A 24,436-nucleotide genomic window follows, 5' to 3' on the forward strand; every position below is an offset into this window, starting at 1 on the left:
ATAACAATGGAATCTTCTCTTTCAGCTTGCGGGGAGGGCGAGGCTCAACAACCTGCAATGCAACTAATGGGATTCAGACAATCTGAAATTGTATATCATGGTGTTGGAACTAAAAGCCATCTTTTTGACAGTAAAGGCTTTTATTCCAAACATTCTCAATGGAACAGTGTTTATCCTGATAGCCAACAACACTGCTGAGTTTTACATTAACCAGGAGCGGGATCAAAAGATAACCAGTCTGATGCCACCGAGCAGGGGAGATTTGGAATTCGTGTTCACAACACTATTTTTCCAGTAGCCTCTCACCTAGCAGGAGTACTAAACTAACAAGCAGTTGAAAGTTTGCTGGGAAATCAGCAGAATACCTAATTCCGGCTGCTTTAAAGTTGTGAGCTGAGTTGCCTTACCTAATTCTTACTTTAAACGTGAAAATCTGTGCGAACGAAGTTTCACAGGTGTCTTCCCTTGAGGAGAAATTAAACCTTGTATAAAATTAGTTACATATCAGAAGTATGAGGCCTAGATATTTTGTCAACGATTGCAAGCGTTTGACCTTTAAAATCTTTCAAGGAAAATAGGTAAACAGAAGAAAATGTTCATTGCATTGCTTGAAAAAGGGCAGCGTATTCCAATTATATACTGAGAGACAGAAATGTATCTCCAAAACTGTACTTCCTAACACTGGCTAGACCATAAATTGTGTCCCTGTTCGCCCATCAGTGAAAGCTTCCATACAGGCCAAGAGCCCTGCTCTTTCTGTTTCTATGACAGCGCAAGGGACAGAAACTCCACAAAGTATGATTCCTGTTCCCAACCTCTTTGTTTGCCATTAATTAGAGAGAGGGCCATATGGAAGGAACTGATACGGTAGGAGACTTGAGCTTTTGAAATGATGATAGGCTCTGCAATGCTTGTGTGGGCCAGCCTTGTGTGCGGGTGTACGGAGCCCTGCCATAAAACCAACACTCACCGCCCCCCACACAGGGGGCTGGATTGGAACCTCGAGGGCCGAGCCCCCACGTCCAAGAAGCACATTAATACCTTCTACCCGCGTGACTCGTCCCTTGCCAAGGGAAAAAACACGCACACTAGGAATCCCAATCATTTTAAAACAAATGTATTGGTGCCGTGATACATGGGGGTGTGAGAGCTGGTGTGCGTTTCACGCAGCTGAGCATATGCCCGAGGCTACAGCTTCTACACACCCTCCTGTCTACATTCAGAATACACCCCATGCATACCAAGCCATGCCAAGCTGTCCTTTTTATTTTCCGACCCTAAACTCTACAAAACATGACAAGCTGTTATGTTTTAAACATGTTCTAACGTTAACGATGCAACAAAACCTATTATGTTGAACTGCGTAGTATCCCACGCAATGTTGTAGAGTGTCCTTTCTGTTTTTATAAACGCCATCCCCAACGCTCCTGGCTTGCTACTCTTTTCCACTTCCAACACGTCGATTTTGACTGGCTCTGAAGCAAATGTAAATGTTGTACGGTTTATTTTCTCCCCTTTTTACTGCCTGGTTATGTCCGTGGAGATCCTCGCTGTATGCTACTGAGAGTCTTCAATTATAGCCATACTTAACTTCTTCAACAACAAAAAAATCAAAGATGGATGCCCTCTTATAGAGAAAGCAGTGTGCTTAACCCCTTGAGAGCCTTCCTTGGAATAGCAAATCTAGAACTTCCGAATCAAGCCTAAACTTAACACGAGGATACCATGCTGCTCCTACAGAACACGAGGAGTGTAATGGTGAAAGCAGACCCAGGATCGGCAGGAAGGAGGGCCTCCACCATGCACTGGGTTTAGCAACCGAGCTCATTTAACGGGAATTTGTCTCATTTCCCAATTTTGTCTCACAACGACAACAGGGCAAGTCTGGAAATCTTAACAGGATATGTGATATGTGAAGAAAATCGGCCATGTTGATTGGCTTCTGTGGGTCAGCAGAAACAATAAACACAACAGCAATGTTCCTCATACTGATAGCCGCACATCAGTGTGACTCTCTCCCTCTCCCTCTAGCACACGCACTCTCACACACCCCGTGACACATGAATGCCGGTCATGCAGTCACGCAGCAATGACACACATTTGTCACCTGCCAATGTCTAAAACACACAGTCACACAGCAGTGTTTCATGGGCACATGCCAATACCACGCCCACCTACAATGAAAGACTCAAACATCTGTGTGACAAAGACATAGCAGTAGCATACAGTTACTCTGCATCTGTGTCTATCACACACAAAAATAATGTCAACAAGTCACACAGCAATGCCCCCAGACACACTGACACAGTCACACAGCAATCTCTCTCTCTCTCTCTCTCTCACACACACACACACACACACACACACACACACACAAACACGTACCTCACACAGTCTTATAACAATGTCACACACTTAGAGTCACACAATAACGATACACGCATAGCCACATTGCGATGGCTTACACATACACACACACACACACGCAAGCTCGTGCTAACAGCAGACACACTCTGGTGACACACCCACACTACCACCCAGAGTATTCTCACGGCCCCAAAACCAGTGTACCTTTTCTTCAGGAGATTTCCAGGGCAGACGAGAAGCCGGCTTAAAATGCCAGCCTTGTGCTTTCCAGTCCTCGGGGCCGTCCTTCCAGTAACGGTGGGGTGGGTGGGTAATTACGGTGGGTTCCTCAGAAAGACGTGTTCTGGATGGCCCCCAACCTGTATCCGGAGAGCTTGGTATCCAGTAAACCAGCTGCTGCAGCCCAGAAAATAGCCATAAAGTTTTGAGCTCCCTGTAAGTCCTCCTTCTGCCCCTCCTCGGTGTCCTCTGCTGTCACTTTCACAGCATACCCGGCGTCACAGGAAAAGCCAAAACATCAAACAAAAAATACAAAACGAATAATCCCAGCTCTAAATGCGATTAAAGTGCAGATTTGTTCCTGGATCCACGAGCTCCTTTCTCCTCGCTTTGAGTAAATGTCGGCCGGGCAGGGTGGAAAGCGCGTCCTTTCCGCCGGAGCTGTCCAGGGTACCAGATATGTAAAAGGCCGGCCTCCTTTCTCTTTTGTGGCTGGTGCACGGTATTGACTTACCTTTCCCCACAGCTATTGTCTGTCTCTCTCCAGCATGACATCACGACAAGCAATCATACACAGTGTCCGTGGGGAGGAGATGGTGGATGGGGGGATTGGAGAGGGGGGAGGTGGGGTGGCAAGTCCACACACTCCCGTGTACTACTTACAGGGGCTCTTGGGGCGGTGAGTGAGGGGAGCTGCTGGAACCTTGCGGCGTGCTTGTGAACTCATAAGCCTGTGCTGAAAGCACAACCTTCCCCCAGCCCCTCCCGTAATGCTCTCTCATTAATAGAAATGGCAAGGTGGGGGAGGGGAGGGTTGCTGCTCTTGTAAATACACTACCCAGCAGCCCCTGGGTCTGCAATAGATCTGTTTACTCAGGGAGGTGAAATGCATTTTACTGTATATGGATTCGGGGGTGGAGGATGCTGACGTCCAGTAGTGAGAGTGGGGTCCCCTCCTGCCAACATTCACCACCCTCGGCCTCCAAGTGAACACAAGAGTCGCAGCTCTTCCCACCCTTATTTATTATTGATAGCCAGGCATGTTGGGAATTATTCCGGAATTCTGTGCCTGGAGCTGGAGGGGGCACACACAAAGGAGTAATGAGGTTTGCAGTGGACTCTCCCTCCCACTCCCCCCCTACACTCTGCTCATGGTACAGTCCAATAATTTGTAATAGCATCAAGCAGGGGGTGACAGCTGCACAGTGGAAGCGAGATCCGGAGAAAGTGTCCTACAATATTTATGTGTGATTGGGAGGACAAGCTGCGGGGAGCGGGGGTTGGCGTAGGGGGGCATACCAGCAACCACGCCATTGCACATGATCCTATTTGCATATACAAGGGCCCCTTGCTTGTTAGACGCAGCCGTTTTGTTTCAAGTATACCGGAAGCCATAATCGCTACAGAAAATGGCAACATCCTTCAAGTTTGAACCGGTTTGATGCTGACTTTAGATTTCCAGGATACGGTAGCGCTCTGCCGACACTACTGCAGGGGGCAGAGAGGTGATAAGTGGGATTTTCATCACACACGGGAGTGACATAATTGAAGGTTTCGCAGAGGGGCTGCTGAGGGCTCGGGCAAGCCGTGCGATTAGAATTCGCAGCTATAAAACCCGTTCTGTTAATACACCGGGTAGGCATGTTCTGTAACGAGGTTTCAAGCATACACGGAGCCCCAGCTACATGGGGATATGGTGTGTGACGGTACTTCATGACTAGATACTGCTATTATTACCGGGGGTAAGCTGCAAACAGCCAGTGGAGCATATACATACACAGAGAGGGGCGTGCAACGTTTGCAAATCTTGCAAATACGGCTTCTATATCTCAGAAACATAAATATCCCATTTCTGTAAAGCGTCTTATACTGGTGACATGCAGTTTCTGTGAAACCCAAGTGTGTCTATTAAAGGAATTTGAAATGATCTGGGCAGCACTTTATGATGTGCTCCGGCTATTGGGAAGAGCGGTGTGCTTTAAAACATTAGCAATTTTGGACACGTGTGCACTAACAACCCGGAAGCGCAAACCTGGGAAACGCGAAAATGTTAAAGGGGGAAGAAATCTAAAAACCTTCAATGGGGGTGCCCACTTTTTTTTAAATGGCAGAGTATACATATAAATAAAAAGTATCGTCAATGTGAAGTTGTTTAAAACGGCACTGCTTGTCAGCTTTGGTCCCTGTCTGTAAACCCTCCCAAGCTTCCCACCCCTCTCACCCTATTAGGCTATATTTTATGTTACTTTTTTTGCAAAATGTGTAAAGAAACTGGTTAAAAGTTTAAGCAATCAACACTCATTTTTCTATCCCGTTTCTGATCCAAGGAATGGCATTTTTTTTGTTTTATTTAAACTTTTGCACAGCGCTAGTCCCTGCCCAGAGGATCTTGGTGTGCCTTACAAAGTTCAAAGGGAGGAGGTGAAACATAAGTTACAATGTTTTCATAGCAGGATAGGACAATGGTGACAGGGGTAGGATAGCAGTGGAGGTGGCCTGGCTGGATTATGTGGTGGGAAAGAGGTACGTGTTGAGGTTTTGTTGAAGGCACAGTATGGGGATGGAGGGCAGAGTGGTTGAGGCCTGAATGCCCATTGGGCAAAGGCTTGTTTTTGTGTGCAAGCTAGCTTGCTGAGTGGAATGTGTAGGATACTTTGGTTGGCTTGTCGGGTGTTGGTGTGGTTGATGGCTTGCAGCTTCCTGTGATGGTAGGATGGGGCTTTGCAATGGATGACCTTGTAGAGGATGTTCTGTCCTTTGCAAGCAGTTCTCTGGGATATGGGGAGCTAGTGGAGCTGGAAGAGAGCTGGGTTGAGGCGTGGGTGTTTGGTTAAGTGTAGCGTGAGAAGTGCTGTTGCATTCTGACTGGCTTGCGGGGATGGCCAGGGTGTTTTTGGGGGGATGAGTGAGGGTTGCATTTCCATAGTCTAGCTTGGGGATAACTAGTGCCTGGACTGCGGTACGAACGTTGTCAAGGGTATGGATGTGTACCTGCAGGTTGCATGTTTTGGTGATAGCAGCTATGTCGTGCATAAAGGCTAGGTGGGGATCAGTGGTAAACCCTAGGGACTTGACTGGTGTGGGGAGGGATATGTGTGTGTTGTTCGTGGCGAGTTATTTGATCGTGGGTTGAGGTCAGGATTGTGTCTATGGTGGCAGATAAGGAGGCCTTTCATTTTGGATCTGTTGAGTTTTAGGAAGTGGGTGGGGCTGTAAACGTGAGTTTTCTTCGAAAGCCATCTGGGCATTGTGTCCCTCTATGCATTTGCATGCTGCAGCTGGGCTCATGTATATGAACAGGAAAGGTCACCATCGACATCAGATTCTGTCTCATGAAGTCTCGGTGGGGCTTTCAGGGGCTTGTTACAACTCTGAATGTTCATGCATTGTGTGCACTAAAAAATATACATTCTCTGTGAAAATCTGCACAGAACACTCCCCGTCAAGGCAGCTATTTATCGAGGTTTTTTCACCCCCAAAGTGGTACGAACGCCTTATCTGCTGGCACCAGAAAAAGACTTGGCTGCTCCCTATTGTGCTTCATTCATGGTTCGAGATCAAGGTGATGGGGGCGGGTGGGGGCGCAACCCCTGCGCCCCTTTCCTCCATGACTCCACTGCCAGGATAGAATCAAGGGCTCTGAGAATAGAACCTGCAAAACAGATGGAAGCAAACTATACAAATAACCAGGGTCTCTTATAAAATAAACAGAAGAGGGGACAATCTCTAGGCAACAGCACTCGGACGGCTGAACACATGGCTGATCCAGCGGTCTGTGACCGGCAAATTGCGATCCCAGAAATGTGATGGTTGGGCTCCACGGGATGAACGTGGATACACTTACAGCCACTGGAAGAAACACGCAGATCTGGTTTCAGGTGACTGACAGGGGGGGGACTACTCCAGGTGGGCTCTGTTGCCAGAGAGGCCTACCAGAAGAGAGTTACATTGAGCTCCTAGGAGGGCCCCAGGCGAGCTCTCACTCCAATACCAGACTAAACAGCTAGACGGCCAGCACTTGGTAGCAGTCTGCTCGCTGGGCCTGTATAGGCTGCAGGTTTTGACTGCACTTTATGATGCTGTTTTCGGACACTTTGTGGGCATTGTTGCGGCTGGCCTCCAGTGCGCCTTCTGGACTAGTAAGTGTTACTCTGTGTTAATTAGGGGTCAGCAGAGAGCCCTGAAGCCGGTTTGCAATGCTCACAGGTCCTTCCCCATCTGATGCAATGGGCAGCAATGTTATGGACAAACTGCTCTTCCTTTTGGTTTATTCTTCACGGATGTCCCAAGTAGACGCTGTTATAACAATCCACGTTGCTAAAAATCCAGGCTTGGGATGTGAAGAGTGTGGCTGTTTTGCTCAAACAGGAGATTGTGTTCTTAGCAGTCGATTTAGAGCTTGAATGCCAGTGCTGAATGGCCCAGTTCCTCAAAGTTTAACTGCAGGCAATGTCAGCTTTGGTTTAATAATGTGATTGTCCTATTTTACTGGAAGCCTGGTATCATGGGCATTGAGTCCAAACGCTCTGCGTGTTTTGAGAGTGTGGTCTGTCCCAGGGTGCTCGCCTCATGAAGATACTCGCCCGTCCCTCAAGCGGGACCTTTGATGGGAACGACGGGATCAGCACCAGTGCTGCGGACAGCTCCCTGCGTGCACAGACCAAAGGCCTGGAACTGACACAGCTCTCTCCACGCAACGATCCCTCGACGGGCCGACCCCCTGCTCTCCCCGTCCCTTGTTTGTCGTAGTCCTTGTTGCAGCACTAGCCCCTGACCCTGTCTTAGTCCCTTCGCCCGCCCCATTTTACCTTCATTATTCATATTTCCGGCTCGCTTAACTCTCGTTCCTGCCTCAGCTCTTGCCCCTCCGTTAGTCCCTTCGCCCTGTTCTAAGTTATAGCCAGTGGGGGAAGTGCAGAAAAGGAACTAGTGGTACTCTGCCTGTATCCAAAAAGGAGGGAGTGGGATGGCCGGACAGCTGGTGGATGGGTGGTGAGGGTATGAGGTTCACAAACTTTGGCTGAACAGTGATGCGACACTCTTCAAATTTGAAAATTTGACCACATACCTTCCCAGCTTTACTGGTGCAAATACTTTGGATTTCAAGGCCTACAATAATAATGTCTTAGAGTGTACTTACAAAAACACAAATTGCATAATAAAGTCATATGATAACATGTAAATCCATATAGCAACATGGTAAGCCAAAACATTGTGGCTTTAATTTTCACATCAGGAATGGTAAACTATAAGTCCCAGAATGCAAGATAATGCCAACCTGAAAAATCTATTTAAGCCCACTGTACGTTCAGTGATTTAAGACCTGCAACAAAAGTTGTGCAGTCAACTCAGAAATATGCAGATTCTTTGTCACAAACTTCCAGCTTGTTGTTATTCATGATGTTGAAAACTTGTAATTAGTGACATAAAGCAACTTTATTTTTGTGCATGTCAAGAAGTAGACATCATGGATATAAACAAATCTTTAAATGGGCGCTTTGTGTTGCTCACTTTAACTATCACCGCTTTGCAAGGTAATTGGTGCTTTGCAGGCTCTTTAAGTTGGAAATGTTCCATCATGCATATGAAAGGCTTTGCCACTGATAAAAACAAATGTGTTTGCTACCTGAGCACCTTAAAGACTTGCAGTGCCATGGAGGCTGTGTGTGTGTCTGCCTATCTGTGACTAGGGAAACTGGTAGTGCTTGAATGTACGGCCTTAGCGATTCTATATTTGGCTCAGGAGCAAGAAAAAACATCCTGGACAGTTTCTTGAACCTTTGCACTTAAGGTACGCTCTGTAAAAATTAAAAGAACTAGTGGTACGGCATACCAATGATTTATATTACACTTCCATCTCTGCTTATTGCATACATTATTCCTGCATTTGCTCCAGCTCCTACAATAAACCCTGTTCCTCCATTGGCCCCTTATTTCCACGCAGCCCTGTTCTGTACCCTACTCTTGTTTCTTGGCCCCTCGTTCTGGATTTGCTCCTGCTCTGGTTTCTACCTTGCCCCTGGTCCTGCAGTAGACCCTCTTTCAGCCTTAGACCCTGTTGCTGCAACGACCTGCGACCATTATTAGCCGTGGTTCCTTCAATAGTCCGTTTCAGGTCGGAGTTTTCTTAAGGCTCCCTCCCTGCCCCACCTGCCCGTCCCTTACACACCTTCTCCAAAGATGAACTCCCCTTGAACACGCTTAAAACAACAAAACAAAAAAACGCCCCTCTTTGTTTTCCATTTCTTCCTCCTGCACTCGCCTGCTGTACTCTTTAGTTGTGTTGCTGTTTCGGGTACAGTTTCTCACCACGGCTGTTGCCCCTAGAGCATTTGACAAAGACTGAGGGGACAAAAGATTCTTAGGCCGGAGCGTGTGGAATGTGCTAGCTTTGCTCAGGGAAGAGTCCAGCGTGTCACTCTCCTTCAGACTCCAGACAAGTAACCCGGGGGCTGATCTGACAACCACAAGGGCTGAGCCATAGCTTTCCAAACACTTAGAAGTGGTGACAGGGCGAAAAGTGTCACTCTGCAAAACATATAAGTAAGGCAGTTACTCCTCTGAATTGAGTAGGGATTATGTACGCGTTAGATAAATGGGGCCTGATATACAGAACCCTTTTCAGTGGGACTTTCCTATTCAATAAAGGCTTTTGTAAATGAGACCCATGGACTCTTGTGCAACCAGAACCTAGCGGGCACGCAAGGAGCTCTGCATGAGAGAGGGGACAGGTAAAGCAGCGGAAGTGGAGCCGGGGCAGAGGGCCCATAACCTTTGCTGGAAACACATCATTAAAAAAATGCTTGGTGGCTAAAGGAGCTAAAATACTACAAATTCAATTTTTAGTAATTATCCTTGTATGTTGTGTGCAAAGTTATAGCTTTGAAGGCCCATGCGAACTTTATGAAAGTGACCTGAACTGTTAGAAACAACTATACACAAGTTCGCGAAGTATCGTTATTAATTCCGCATTAAGGTATCACGTTTTTTTGCAGATAGCCCATATTTGAGTGTCTTCACGCATTGGACGTCGGTGTGTAGGGTAAGGACATACTTGCATTTTTATGTTGAGTTATACTAATCTTATGTGACTATGACCATGATGCCAAGGATAATATCACCTTATTGTCAAGAGATCCATTACATGTATTTTCCTGGCCAAGAAAGTTAGAAGTGAGTACAGAAAACAAGGACAGATTATTTTTGCACTTTTACCATTGAAGTGACAACGTTCATTTACGTGCTCTAAAAACCTGCGAGATAAAAACATGGAAAGCCTAATAAAAATGTGTGCGTAAAGTTACCGTTTATTTAGGCGTTGCAAGAAGTTATATGCAACCGTAAGTACTAGTTATAATAGCGATGTTTATTAGCTATATCGATCGATATATAACGATAAAACATAAATAAAATATAAGCACCATTTAATACATTTAAAGAGAAGCGATGTTGATAAACGTGTTGTAAAGGTTTGCGAGAGACTCGAATATAAAAACCACGCAGAGACTGTTTTACACTGATTTACACTGTTTTGTGTAAAGTTATAATAATTCAAGTGACAGATAAACTTTTCTTGGAAAGTTATAAGGGGTTATAAGGCAATACGCCCCTTTCTAGAAAGTTATAGTATTGGCGTGTCAGATAAACTTTAATTAAGTTCCCGAAAGATTCAAAAGTGACTGCAGCTGTAAGTCTAGAAGTACATAGATACAAGTAAGGCTGGGGCAGAGGTCCAGGTTTACAATTTGTGGGGTTTTAGCTGCATTGGCGAACAAAGTCCTTTTAATACAGCCGAGGACTACACGTTTCCTAATTGGGCCGGTTCTCCGGTTACCAGCTGGGTGGGGGCTTGGCTATAAGCTCTGTATGCAGATGGGCCGCAGACTACAATTAGGCCCGTCTATAGGCTGAAAGGCGGTGGGATGCATTAATATTGTATACGGGACAGCTGAGGGGCAGGGCCAGCCCAGACTCCTGGCAGATGGGGCTTCCCCAGACAAAAAACTTAGAATAAGCCCCGGGGCTGACATTGTCCCCGAGAGCTGTCTCTCAGGAACTGCACCCTCCCCAAGGAGACAGACTGCCTTTGTCCGTGCTGCGCTGGGCAAACTTTGGAGCTTTCTTTTTGACTTAAACAGGGCCAGAGTTTTGCAAACGTGCCCCTAACTTCTCTCTGCACAAAGAACAATTTTATTGTTTCAAAGTTTGCTGGAGTGAAATTGACCAGCGCAACTCCCTGCACGTCAAACAGACGTGCTTTTGACGTCTTCCCCATGAAAGACAGGTGGTGTTATTCTCACTGATGTGCAATTCCAATAATAACAAACAAGCATAGAGTCACTGTCTTTATAGCTATCTGCTCTATGCTCACGTGTGAGTCTATGAGCCATACATACTTTGTTATGTATTTATTATTATTATTTGTATAACGCGCTTAATACCTTAGTTCGGTTTCTAAGCGCAGATCCGGGATTCAAACCAGATCCGTGGCTCTGCGTGGTCTTGCTTCCAAGAACAATGTATTGTTATACATATGGAGACTCTACTCTGCCATTATCATGTATCCAGGGACTTTAACATACAATTCCCATTTAAAATAATACTTTTCTTCTAGATTTTGGTTTGCCACTCAGCAAGTTCTCTGAAACTGCCTTTCACGTAGTTCCCAGGGCAGGGCACACTGCTTTCACCTATGTTATATTTATGTTATATATATATACAGCACGCTTCAGTCGTGCCGAAGAACAGCAACTTTGACGGAAAATATACACATTTTTAAATATCATATTTTTATATACGTTTAAACTATGCATTTTTAAATAAGAAGATTCTAAAATAGAGACCGTTGTTTGTTTTAATAATGCTATTTATCATATACAATCGTGTGATGTACAATATTTCCACAAAAGTAACATTTGCACGCAGTGTCCAAAGGAAAACCTCGTTGTAACATTTTGTGGACGCTTTAAGCCTTTGCGACTGCGGACAAAGAGGACAGCAGGTGCTGAAACCTTCTTTTGTGTAACCGCCTGGGAGATCAACACTTCGCACTTTTTAACATTTCATAACTTTGGCACGTAAGAAGCAAGATGCTTACAATTACACACCATGGCCCCGTGTGCCAGACGATTTGAAGATGTCAAATTTCGCAGAGGCAGGCTGGGGCGTTTGGAAATGAAATGGATCGCAAAGGGTCTGGTTGTGTAGCACACGCCGAGGACGTATACAAATCTTCAGCGAATTTAACAGCTAAAAATACATCAGATAGTTCCCCTAATAGACGGAAGGCAATTGACAAAAAGATATACACAAGTATGTGAAACGTTTTACTAACCGAGAAACGTGCCACACAAAGTCATCTTGGCTGCCGCTCTGCCTCCTCCACCTCCAGACTTGAAAAGAGCTCAGCCCGAAATAAGTTAGTTCTCTGCAAAAGTTGCAGTTTAGGTCAAAAACTTATGGGCCCGTGGGCACCAGCCTGGCCAATCAGAGCCCACCGCAACTGGCATGCAGCCAATGGGAGGCTGGGCAGCGGGTCCTTGTATAAACAGCACACATGCTATTCAGGAGGCAGACAATGGGCAGGGCTGCCTCCCTCCACCTCCCCGCCCCCTCCTTCTTCCCCGAGCCAGGGTTTCTCTGGCATTGTCACTAAGAGAAAAGTTCCACTCAGTAGGATCAGCAGTGCACAGACATCTGCTCTGGATGAGTTTGGGATGGGGGTGGGGAGGTTCTGGGCCGCGGCGCTGAACTTCTCCCTCCCCCACCTCCATGTACTGACACCGTTGGGGTGCCATAAGGTGTAGATGGCAACTACGTTATAATCCCGAATTAAAGCTGATTGCCCTGGCCAAGAGCCCTGGAATTATAAGTACGCAGTGTGGGAGGGCGAAGGGGATCCCACAGTTATCTTGTATTTTGGACCTGTGAACGAAGCTTGACATCTTTCTCTTCTCACAGTGCTGAAAGGATGTTCCCACGGCAATGCTCGTTTAGGGCCTAATTTACAAAAAAGGTGCAACTAGAAGCCCAAAGCCTTAGCGCCACTGCTAACACACCTGGCAAAACGATTGTGCGGCCAGCTGATTCACACAATAAAGTCTGCCCTGAACTCAACTGGTGCAAAGGAAAAACTGTAGTACCATACACACCCCAGGGCAGAGCCAGATTGCGCCGCGGACCCGCATTGCGCCCCGAAAGGAAGCACTAAACATGGAATTACAGCAATTGCTTGGCGCAGGCATACAGAATGCCTCAACGAATGCTCAGGTCACTTACCGGCAATCGGGATGACTCTTACTCCTACTCTCCCTCGTCACCGTACATACACTATGAGGGCGCTAAACTTTCCCACAGAACACCTTCCCTAAATGTTACATTCCACTTATTTATCCCCTTCCCCATCATAGCCTGTGGTTAAAAAGCACCGGACCAATCCCATGATCCACCTGTCACTCCAGCAGAACCTGTCCAATTTTACCACTGTGGACAAAGTGGTGGGTGTCAGTACTGTGATGAGGAAGAGTAGGACTATGAATAATGAAGAGTACTGGTAACTAATCAAATCTTTACCTCCACGTCCCTCTTCTACGTCACAGTAGTTACTTCATGAAGTATACCAACGATCCAAATATTGGGCTGCTAAGGAATTACCCCCACCCACCCCCCGAGCCCCTATGCGAGCAGTGGCCAGCCCTTGGATAGTCACACATAAGCACCCCACAATGACTGGAGGGGCGTATGGAGGCCATCACAGACAACGACTAACTGGATAAGGTCAAACCCAATGTGCAATAAACAGACATGTATCCAGACCATTCATCAGGCCTATGTGAGCCAGGCCAAGGGCCCTAGACTTGGCAGTCCAAGCCCAGGGATACCTAGAGAATCATAGAAGCTCAGGCAAAAAACAGGGAAGAAAGCAACCCTAGATCAACTCCCAACTCAGAGTCCCAATGAACTTCTGAGCAAGACATGGGCTCAGCACTCATCACCACATAAAAGGCTCACAACTGCAACAGTATTTCCAGAGCGATATGATCCTACCACAAATATTCCCATCCAAGAACATTCCACCAACATATGGACAGTGGTACTCCAATTGTGGGACTGCACAACCTTAGGACAGGGGCACCAAAGGGATGAAAAATTGATGGCAGTTTTGGAGGGCGACGACACTGCACCAGTGCAGGTTATCCTCAGTGGAGTAGGAATAGCGAATAAGGCGTAGCAATAGCAAATAGGGCTCCCAAAACCCCCACCCCGCCAAAACCCCCACCCCGCCAGGGTCTATGACCAATGAACCATGGTTAATGGCGAGAGAAAATCCCTCTCCATGAAAGGCCAGCACTGAAGTCTCCCTACTCAGTGGCAGGTGTCTAAAAAATAAGGGACACGTAATCTTACTCACTAAAATGCGGTCCCTAGAGCTGCATCTCAGGTTGGCTGAAGAAGCAGACATTGACGTGTGAAGAACGAGGTGCCAAAGTGCTCAAATGCAGACCCTCATTCACAACATTCAACATGTTACCCAAGCAGATCCTGATTGCTACTACATATCCAGAAATATACAAGATGGGTGCATAAGGAGGACCTAGGCTGATGCATAGAACAGCCACTCCAAATTTACTACTCTGGACCCAGTCCTCCAGCATACCCAGCATGATAATGACCTCACCCCCACAGCAAAGGTGTCAGGGTATGACAGGGAGAACACTAGCAACAATTTCCCCAAAAGTCTAAACATGACACTCTACCATACTGCATGACCAGGTTATCAGCTTCAGCAGTCAGGAGGTAGGACAGTGGTAATCCAACTGTGGGGCTGGGTCAACCAGGGGGTCCGAGAGGATGCCCAAGGGGCAGACACAGTGATGGGGGAGCAGGCTCCTTCAAAAGTGAAGACAGTAACAGTGTCTAACAGAAAATATAAGCATATCTGCCTTTGGGAGGGAAAGGGGCTTGCCAACAGCAGGGCTCCTTCCTGAAGTCATGCCTGATGCAAGACTTTAGTTTCTCCCAGTGCCTTGCCCTGTTGTAGGTGTAGGACTGTCCATCTGCAGTCATCCACAACTCTACCAGCCTGGGAACCCCTGGTGCTCAGCCCAGCCGAAACCCACGCATGCCCCATACTCACCAAACCTGAGGCTACCACCTCGACTGGAGTACTGGTGGAGTACAAGCCCTTCAAGTACCCAGGGGGATATCACAAACCACATACCTAACCCACAGAGCCCTGCAGTGGGGTCAACTCTTTGGGAAAACAGGAGAGCAGCCAAGCTGGCCTCTCCAGGGTTCACTGTCTAGAAGGACAGGAATGAAAACTGGAGAATCATGGGATTTGCCTGGTGTAATATACTCCGGCTGTGAGGGAGCGGGCTAAGCAAAGTATGCAAAACAAGGATTCTTCGGAAAGGGTTCTGTTGGAAGGAGGAACACCATCATACAGTAAGTGCTGTGATGAGGAAGAGTGACATGAATATATAGTTGCTCCTGCTCCAAGCAGCAGCCAAAGGCCGTCTGTTAGAGTCCCCCATCATGCAAGTGCTCACCCTACAAACATCAACTACACCAGAAAGACAGAATGGCAAGTGTGAGTCAGCCCAACATGCAGGTCCATGATGTGAAAGGCAATTACATCACAAACTGCCCAAACAATACTTATGGTAGTAGTGCTTGTGCATTTCCTGGCTCACAGTCAACATTGCTTGCACTGCAAGATGTAGTTGCCTCACATCTGTTGGAGCACACTTGGGGCCGCTTGAACCTAATGGTGGAAACCCCCAAAGACAAATTGGTGCCATACTTGATGAGCGACTTGGGTTCCAGTCTTGGTTACTTGCCAATTGCAAGCACTTTGCATGCTTCATTGGATATGTGAAGGTGCCAAGACTGAGGTAGCTGTGGATGATTACCAGCTAAGGGCCGACTGCTGCAGGTGGAAGGACCAGGAGTATCGATACAGGGTGGATGGCCTCCATGAACACTGTTCACCTCACTGAACATAGGCAGTCAGTTGTGCAGATGATGACTTGTGCATGTGGTCCCAGAACAGCCAGTACATTATGATACATCCCGTGGAATCTGAAAACTCTGTGGCTCACTGTTTGTGTGTCGTGGACATCCTCCATGCAATGTACCATGGCCCCGAGTGGAGTATGCTTTTCTTTCTCTCTTTGCCTATGATGCCAATGCTTTAGCACATTCCTCTGGACATCAGTTCCCTGTGCGTAGCACACGCTTACCTGAGGTGTCCATGGATGGTCACTCCTTCTCTACTGTGGCCTCCATTGTAGAGGATGATTCCTTCAGTGTACAAGGGCGTGGAAGTGCAATGCCACAAGGGGCATTGGCGCACAGGTGCATGGTGGTCTAAGTTTTCAGCAACACCGTTGAACATTCTTTGGAATAACAACTTGCAGTCATGGCACTTACGCAAGCATTGCCCCATGAAAGGAGGATGTTGTTGAGGACTACCACAACAGGCAACATAGGGAAGTGACTGAATGATATCAATGCCTGTTTTGTTGCCTTACCCATGGACGTGGAGCACTCGGACGGTGCGACTCATGTGAAAGTAATTTGTCAATTTCACCAACAACTACAGTGCCATTGGACACCTATGACAGAAGGTGTTAAGAGGGTTTATGATATGATATGATATGATATGGTATTTGTAACGCGCCTATACACAAGTGTTTCAAGGCGCGACGAGGCAGGAAGGGGGGGAAACAAGGGGAAGACAGACAAACGATCCTACTAGGCCAGGTGTCATTCAGATCGCGCAAGTGCAGAGGTAAGGGGAAAAGGAGGAAGTGCAGGGGGAGGAGGTGGGGGGGAAGTGCAGTACAAGGTAAGTAGCGTAAAAAATAATAAATAATAAATAATAAATAAAAAGGGCCAGCTGGTGGCAAGTGCGAGGTAAGTGCAGAGCAAGTGCTGGGAAGGGGGCTGTAGGGATACAGTGACAGTCCCACAGTGCAGGGGGAGCCAGGGAGGCAGTGCAAGTGGAGAGTGGCTGGGCCCTGGACCGAGGTTGCTGAGAGTGGCCCAGATGCAGGTTTAGTGCTGAATTCAGTGGGGAGTTAAGCAGGATTAGCAGGGGAGAGGGAGAGAGAAGGCAGAAGCGAAGAGGAAGGTTTTGAGGTGCTTCCGGAACCGGAGATGGTTCTCCTCAAGTTTCAGGGAGGCAGGAAGGCTGTTCCAGAGGGAGGCCCCTGCTGCGGAGAGAGATCTACCCCCAGCTCGTTGCTTCGAGAAGCGGCTGACCATGAGGGAGTTGGAGACGGATGAGCGAAGGGCTCGTGAAGGAAGATATTTAGGAAGAGAGAGTTGAAGGTATTTAGGTCCCAGGCCCCAGAAGGCCTTGTGGACAATGCAGAGGGTTTTGAACTTAATCCTCGCAGCCACTGGGAGCCAGTGAAGAGATTTCAGTCCTGGAGAGATACGGTCCCTGGGCTTGAGGCCAAGGACAAGTCTCGCAGTTCTGTTCTGGATAAGTTGCAGAGGGCGGAGAGTGGAGGCAGGCAGATTAAGATAGAGGCTGTTACAGTAGTCCAGCCTAGAGAGAACCAGGGCTCGGGAGACAGTGAGCTTCTGGGGGAAGGAGAGGAAGGGAAGAATACCTCTGAGGAGGTGCAGCTGGTAGTGTGACTTCTTAGAGACGTCAGATATATGAGGAGAGAAGGAGAGTGTGGAGTCGAAGATGACCCCGAGGTTTTTAGCCTTGCAGGTAGGGGCAGGAAGGGGGCCAAGGGAGGCCGGCCAGAGAGCTGCAGGGAAGGAGGGAGTGGGTGTGCCGATGAGTAGAATCTCAGTCTTACTGGCATTGAGGCAGAGGTCATTGGCGGCACACCATTCCTGGATAGCAGACAGACAGTCGGAGATGAGGGAAGGAGAGGAGGAGGCCGAGGGTAGCCTGAAAATGAGCTGGGTATCGTCTGCATAGCACTGGAAGTAGGGGCAGAGAGCGGCGATGCGGTTGGCAAGGAGTGCCAGATACTGGTTGAAAAGCCAGGGAGAGAGGTTGGATCCCTGGGGGACACCACAGGTGGAGAAAAAGATGTCAGAGAGGAAGGAGCCCATTTGGACCTGGGAGGGTCGACCGGAGAGGAAAGAAGTCAGCCAGGCCAGAGCCTGACCAGTGATACCCAGGTTATCACGGAGACAGTTGAGCAGGATGGCATGGTTGACAGTGTCAAAGGCAGAGGAGAGATCGAGCAGAATGAGAACACAGGGAGTGTTGGAATCGAGGTTCAGGAGCAGGTCCTCACGGATGTTCAGGAGAGCAGTTTCCGTGCTTCTGGCCGCTCTGAAGCCGGATTGATGGTCATGAAGATTACCAACAGATTCAGCATGGAGGTTAAGCTGGGAGATGGCCAGTTTCTCCAGGAGCTTACCCAGGAAGGGAGTAATGGAGATTGGGCGATAATTGGCCGGGCAGGAGGGGTCGGCAGAGGGTTTCTTGAGGAGGGGGTGCACAAGGGAGTGCTTGAGGGGGGATGGGAAGACTCCAGAGGCGAATGAGTGGTTGCAAAAGTCAGCCAGGGCAGGAGCCAGGGAGTCGATGTGGTCCTTGATGGTTTTGGAGGAACAGGGGTGAACCTGTTTAGACGAGGCTTTCATAGATCGGACTTGTCTGGAAACCTCATCAGCAGAAAAAGGTGGAAAAGCAGAGAAGGAGGGTGGAGGGGCGGCTGCAAGAGAGCAAGAGGAAGAGCCGGGAAGAGAGGGAGGGAGGAGAGAGGAGGAGAGCGAGGACAGGATGTCCTGAGTTTTTGAGATGAAGTGCGAGGCCAGTGCAGTGCAGAGGGCCTGGGAGGGGACAGGAGAGGTAGAGACTGCAGCGGGGTTGGCCAGCTCCTTGCAGATTTTAAAGAGTTCAGCCGAGTTGTTAGATGCCTCAGAGATGCGGGCTTGGATAAGGGCTCTCTTCTTGGTGAGAACGGAGAGCCGGTATTGCCTTTGGAGCAGGCGACAGGCCAGTTTGTCAGAGGATGAACATGAAGCACGCCATTTCCTCTCTGCCACCCTACACTTGCGTTTTAGGGTGACGAGATCCGAGTCATACCAGGAGTTACATTTGGCTTTGGGCTTCAGGCGGATTCTCATGACGGGGGCAAGGATATCGAGAGTATCAGATATAGAGGAATAGAGCATGGAGAGGGCTGTGTCAGGGTGGGAGTCAGCCGAGGGGGAGGAGGGGGCGAGAAGGTAGCAGCGAAAGCCTCAACTGACACGCGCTTCATGGGTCGGATGACCGAGAAGGTGGGTGGCAGTGAAGAGGGTGGCTTTGCCTGTGGGGTAGGGAGGGAGAGGTGGGAGGATAGGAGAAAGTGATCGCTCCAGGAGAGAGGCGTGGAGAGAGGAAGGGAGAGGGGAAGGTCAGAAGAGATCAGAGCATCAAGAGTGTGCCCTGCAGAGTGAGTAGGCCCAGATGGGAGAATAGAGAGTGAGAGAGAGTTACAGAGTTCGCGAAAGAGACCAGTGGGGGGACAGGAGGCATCGAGGTGGATGTTGAAGTCACCGAGAAAGAGGAGTTGGGTGGTTGAGGACAGGAGTGAGGAGGAGAGTTCATCCCATTCAGAGAGGAAGGAGGAAATTTGACCAGGTGGCCGATAGATAGTAGCCACGGTAAGGGAATGGCTAGGAGAGAGAGAGAGTCGGCAGACAAGGCATTCAAAAGAGGAGTAGGTCTGCGTAGGAGTGACAGAGGCAGGAATCCACTCAGGGAAGATAAGGGCAACACCACCCCCTGAACGGTTGGGCCTGGGCACGGAGAGGATCTTGTAACCGTCAGGTAGGAGTGTGTCGAAGCTGGTGGCAGAGCTGGCTGTGAACCATGTCTCAGTGAGACCGAGGACGTCGAGGTCCAGTTCCTCAAGAAGGCGACAGATATCAGAGGAGTGCTTGATGGCAGAGCGAGCATTTAGAGTGGCAATGTGGAGAAGGTTGCCACCTTTGAAAAACTTCCGGGGAGGGGTACAGATCAGAGGTATGCCCTGCGGAGGTGTTAGAGAAGGAGTTGAAGAGGGAGCAAGAGAAGGGGCAGGGAGGGAGGGGAGAGGCAAGGTAGCCGAGGACAGAGGAAGGGGGACAGCGGGAGCGGAGAGGAAGTTGATGAGGCGTGGGAGGCGTCTATCAAAGAGGTGAAGGTTGGCCTGAGGGCCTTGACCCAAGACGGTCCCGTTAGCATAGACATTAATGATGGCCTTAGAGGAGTGGAAAGGGGCCAAGAGGACATCCCAACGGGTGCCACCATTAATGGGAGAGGAGGAGAAAGGAGAGAGCACAGAGACCATGTGAAGGGTCCATAGGTCAGGTGAAGGCACGAAAAAGAGAATGTCAGTGAGAGTTTCCTTGGAGCAGGCGCTCGTGTAGGTGTCAGCGATAGGGAGGCCTGGGTTGGAGACCAGGATGTCCTTTTTAAACTTTTTCCTACCGGATTTAGTGAGGAGAGCAGGATAGTCAATAGAGAAGCAGTTAGAGTAGATAGGCGAGATAGAGAGCACCATGGAGTAGGAGGGGAGGCGGACGACACGAGTATGCAGACAGGAATTGAGTGGAGGGCACTAGTTTAACACGATACAGAGCATACAGTAATGCGTAGTAGGTCAGGGCCACCTAAGTTTGAGAATCCTGCGAGGGGAGAAAAAGCACCCTAGTTTAACACAATGCAGAGCAAACAGTAATGCGTAGTAGGTCAGGGCCACCTCAGTTTGAGAATCCTGCGAGGGGAGAAAAAGCACCCTAGTTTAACACAATGCAGAGCAAACAGTAATGCGTAGTAGGTCAGGGCCACCTAAGTTTGAGAATCCTGCGAGGGGAGAAAAAGCACCCTAGTTTAACACAATGCAGAGCAAACAGTAATGCGTAGTAGGTCAGGGCCACCTAAGTTTGAGAATCCTGCGAGGGGAGAAAAAAGCACCCTAGTTTAACACAATGCAGAGCAAACGGAACAATGAGGAGGTCGCAAATGGAACCTTTAATGTATGTTGGCTGTATTGTGTACTATGACTGTGAGAATGCACTGGACACCTTCCTTCAGCCACATGCCACAGGATTGCCATGAAGATGGAAGACAGAGAGGAATAAGGTGTTGGGATGAATGACAGACACGGTAAGGCAAGAACGGCACCAGTATCGCTACCGGCACTGTTGCTACCGTACCGCCATACTACGATTTGTGCTTGCGGGTCTCGCTCTGCCCGCCAGGTCTGACCTGGTGGGCAGTGTGGCATACGCGAGCACAACTCATGGATGCAGTGGCACCATTATGAACGGTGCCGGTGCCTCCAAGCTCCCCATTCCCATTCGGCCCTATGGGGCCGAATGGGAATGGGGAGTCCCTTATCGCCGGCACCCGTGAATGGGCAATTACCGACCCGGTAATTGCCCATTTGCGGGTGCCGGTAAAATCACGGGTCCGGCGGCAGCCGTGCCTTTGTCACATGGACGCCTACTGGTAGACCCGTATTGAGGCCCATTGTGGTAAACAAGTCTATAAAGTTTGAAATCGACAATTGACTGTCCTTGGGTAGGAGTAAAAGAAGTTCAAGAAAACTGTGTTTGACGTTGAAAGTGGGAAGCCACCAAAGACTACTAACAAGAAGTATCTGGTCTAGAAGTACATTAGGGTGCATGCACATTAACCATATTGAATGTGGGGGATATCTAGAGCCATCTTCCATGAACAGACTGAACACAGTGAGATGTAGCCAATGTAGATAACAACCTCTGGTCTGTGAGTGTAGGTGGGTGACATACAGGTGTTAGTCATGAAGGAGTAAAGGTTTTGTGTGGAGATCAGTTGGCAAATGTTTGATGCATGTCACGTAGTTGAGTGCATGTTGGAGCAAACTCATGTAGTAAGGGGTGTTGTAGTGCACATCTGCTCTATGGGTACATGTATAAGGAAGCTACAAAGCCATGGCCATGATGGTGTCCCTGAGCAGCAATGTAAAAAATTATTGCACATGGAGTGTCTGGCTTGCAGGGAGGGGAGGGGCATTGAGATTATTACAGTGAGCACACTTGATGTGTGAGGAGCCAGGCATATTGATGTGCATATTGTGAAATGAAGAAGCGACCAGGTAAGTGTAAGACAGCTTTATTGTCTTATTTCCATGTAGCATAGTATGAGACCCCCAACCCAGGCAGCATCCAGGTTTCCAACTGACCCAAGTCAAGAAATAACAGTGTGATGCAATGGCATTCTCAAAGCTGTGACATGAGAGGAATCCATTATAGAACAAGACAGTGTCATTGCAATCATTAACACAGGCTGCAGATGTTACCACAGCAACAAAGAATGCATTTACATGCAGAACCTATATACAACACACCCCCCTCCCCTAAAAATAAAACTTCTTTATTATCAGCTGCATATACATAAGAAAGTACAAGTCTATCTTCTTATCTTCGCGACTCTAGATAAACTCCAGACTTGACCACCCTCTACACACACAGCATTATTAAAGATTCACATAACCTTAACAGGTTCAGAGTAGAGTGGCTCCCCCTTCCTGGAAACAACCGCCCTCCTTATTCTCACCCAATCTCCAATCTCAACAACTGTTCTTCTTTTTGGATATTTCTTATTGACACTCTCCACCCACTTACTTTTGCGAGCATCCATCTTCCTCTTTACAGCATCCACCACTACATCTCTCGCTCTTGCCCTGCCCAACCAGGCTGGTGCCACACATGTATTTGCCTTCTGTCCTCTCATTAATTCAAAAGCACTAATTCCTGTCTCCCTACGTGGAGCCATCCGTAGGGCATACAACCTATCTCTCACGGCCACCCTCCTGTCACCATCAGTCACATTTGCTCCACGTATAGCCTCCATAATGCTTCTGTTCACCCTTTCAATCATACCATTCGCTTGGGGATAGTATAAGGGTGTCCTTTTGTGTCTGATTCCACATTTTTCAAGGTACTCCAAAAACATTTTTCCAACAAATTGTGGACCATTATCAGTGAGGATACTACTGGGTAGTCCCTCCCTCTCAAAAACATCCTCCAAGAATCCTATTATGCTTTCACACGTGACTTCCCTCAAAATCTTAAACTCAGTCCATCTTGAAAAGTTATCTACTAATACAAGAATGAACCTCCCCCTACCTGCACCCATATTCAGCGGGCCCAAAATGTCCATTGATAAGTCTTGCCATACTCCCTCTGGGGTACTAGTTCTGCCCATTGGTTGGGACATAGCAATCAGATTTTTCCCAGACATCATACACTCAGCACATGCACCCACAGCTTTCTCAATCTCCCGATCAATTCCTGGCCACCAGTAATCAGCCTTAATGACCTCTTCTGTTTTGCACATACCAAGATGTCCTTGGTGGGCGCGATTCATTAGTTTCCTTCTCAAACACCCCGGAACAACCATTCTCCAGCATTGGATCTTTCATGGATTCACATGTTTAGAATATTCCCCGTCGTCAGGCTGGGAATCCCCGGTACATTATATAGACCCTTTCCCGTAGGAAAACTTTTTCGACGCTTATGCGTCCTATCCACCTCGTTTTGTATCATGCGTGCCCGCGCCGTCGGGACGCCATGATATAAATACAGGACCCGCCCCCGCGCTCCCTCAGATTTCAACCGTCTTTCAAAGTAGTGGGATCCTCGCGGTTACTGCTAGTAGAAATTAGGTTGGATTTTCGCTTCGGCGACGTTACACTCTGGAAAGAATATGTCCGGAAAAGCTCTATTTCGCCCTTGTGCGACATGTGGACTCAAAAAAGTCTATGAAGGTGATGCCCACATGGATTGTATCTACTGTCTCCACCCGCACCACACGGCGGATACATGCGAGATATGCCAGGGTTTCTCCCAAAAAACCCTTAAAGACCGGAAAAGAAGGTTGGTCGACTGGCTTAACGACGGAGCGGGTGCCTATCCGGCATCAGAAGTTGGCTCTACGGCCTCCAGGAGCAAGTCGGAACCTCCCTCGAAGAAGGTGCGGCCTGTCGAAAAACGCCCTGCGGACGAGCATACGGGGAAGCATGCTGGGTCTTCCTCATCACACAAAAAGTCCTCCTCCTCCTCATCCTCTAAGACGGAGAGGCAAGCGACATCAAAATCCTCCTCAGGGGACCGTCCTAGGTCTTCCGTGAGTCGAGAATCTTCAGCCGGGAAGTCGGCAACGAAATCAGCTACGAAGTCTAAAGGCTCGGTGCCGGCTACTTGCTCGTCGACCCCGGTGTCGTTGACGATGCCTATTACTATTCAGGCAGCAGCGGTGGGGATTCCGTCGTCGACGGTGACTCAGTCTATGGCCTGGCAGCCAGAGGTTTTTGACCTGGTCCCCCCTGAGGTCCTACTGCAGCCAGACACGGCCTTGTCGGGGTCGTCGGCGGAAGGAGAATGTGGCACGGTTATACAACCGTCGGACTTGGGCTTACGGCCTTCCAATACGACGACGATGAGTGCGAGTGGGGGTGTGGTCCCTCTATCCTCGATGTTGCTGACCCCCCAGACGGTATTGTCTCTAGATGTGCTTAATACACTTCAAAAGCTCCTGCAGCGTCTGGATACGCAGATCCCTCAGCCTGGCACCTCGTCGTCGCTGTTTTCTGCACCTTCCGTCGACGAACAAACTCAAGCAGCTCGCTCGACGGCCAAAAGCCCGTCGGCCTCCCAAGTGGCGAAAGATCGTCCTCGAGCGCAGGAGGAGGGTGAGCTATCGGAGTCCGATTCTATACGAGGTGACTCAGGGTCGGACATTTCCCTGTCACCGTCGAGAGACCCAACATGGAATTCGGATGTAGAGGTAGAGTCTACGAGGAGCCAGGCACAACCATCTCCTCCGGATGATGTGGGAGCCTTCCATGCAATG

General features: G+C 48.6%; 1 protein-coding gene across 8 annotated transcripts in view; it reads right to left on the bottom strand.

Moving 5' to 3' along the window:
* MYT1 (myelin transcription factor 1) overlaps positions 1-12,009 on the bottom strand; it is a 180,111-nt gene extending 168,102 nt beyond the window's left edge. For 7 of the 8 annotated variants that reach the window (XM_069650825.1, XM_069650832.1, XM_069650827.1 and 4 more), the window contains exon 1: positions 11,921-12,009. In XM_069650825.1, the coding sequence (XP_069506926.1) occupies positions 11,921-11,945 (25 nt within the window). In that variant the 5' untranslated portion in view covers positions 11,946-12,009. Of the gene's footprint in view, positions 1-2,571; positions 3,535-11,920 lie in introns of those variants that run through there. The other variant, XM_069650830.1, reaches the window with a different exon arrangement.
* Between the last annotated feature and the right edge of the window lie 12,427 nt (positions 12,010-24,436).

This window comes from Ambystoma mexicanum, chromosome 3p, assembly GCF_040938575.1.
Source record: "Ambystoma mexicanum isolate Mex_15411 chromosome 3p, UKY_AmexF1_1, whole genome shotgun sequence".
NCBI classification, from domain to species: Eukaryota; Metazoa; Chordata; class Amphibia; order Caudata; family Ambystomatidae; genus Ambystoma; species Ambystoma mexicanum.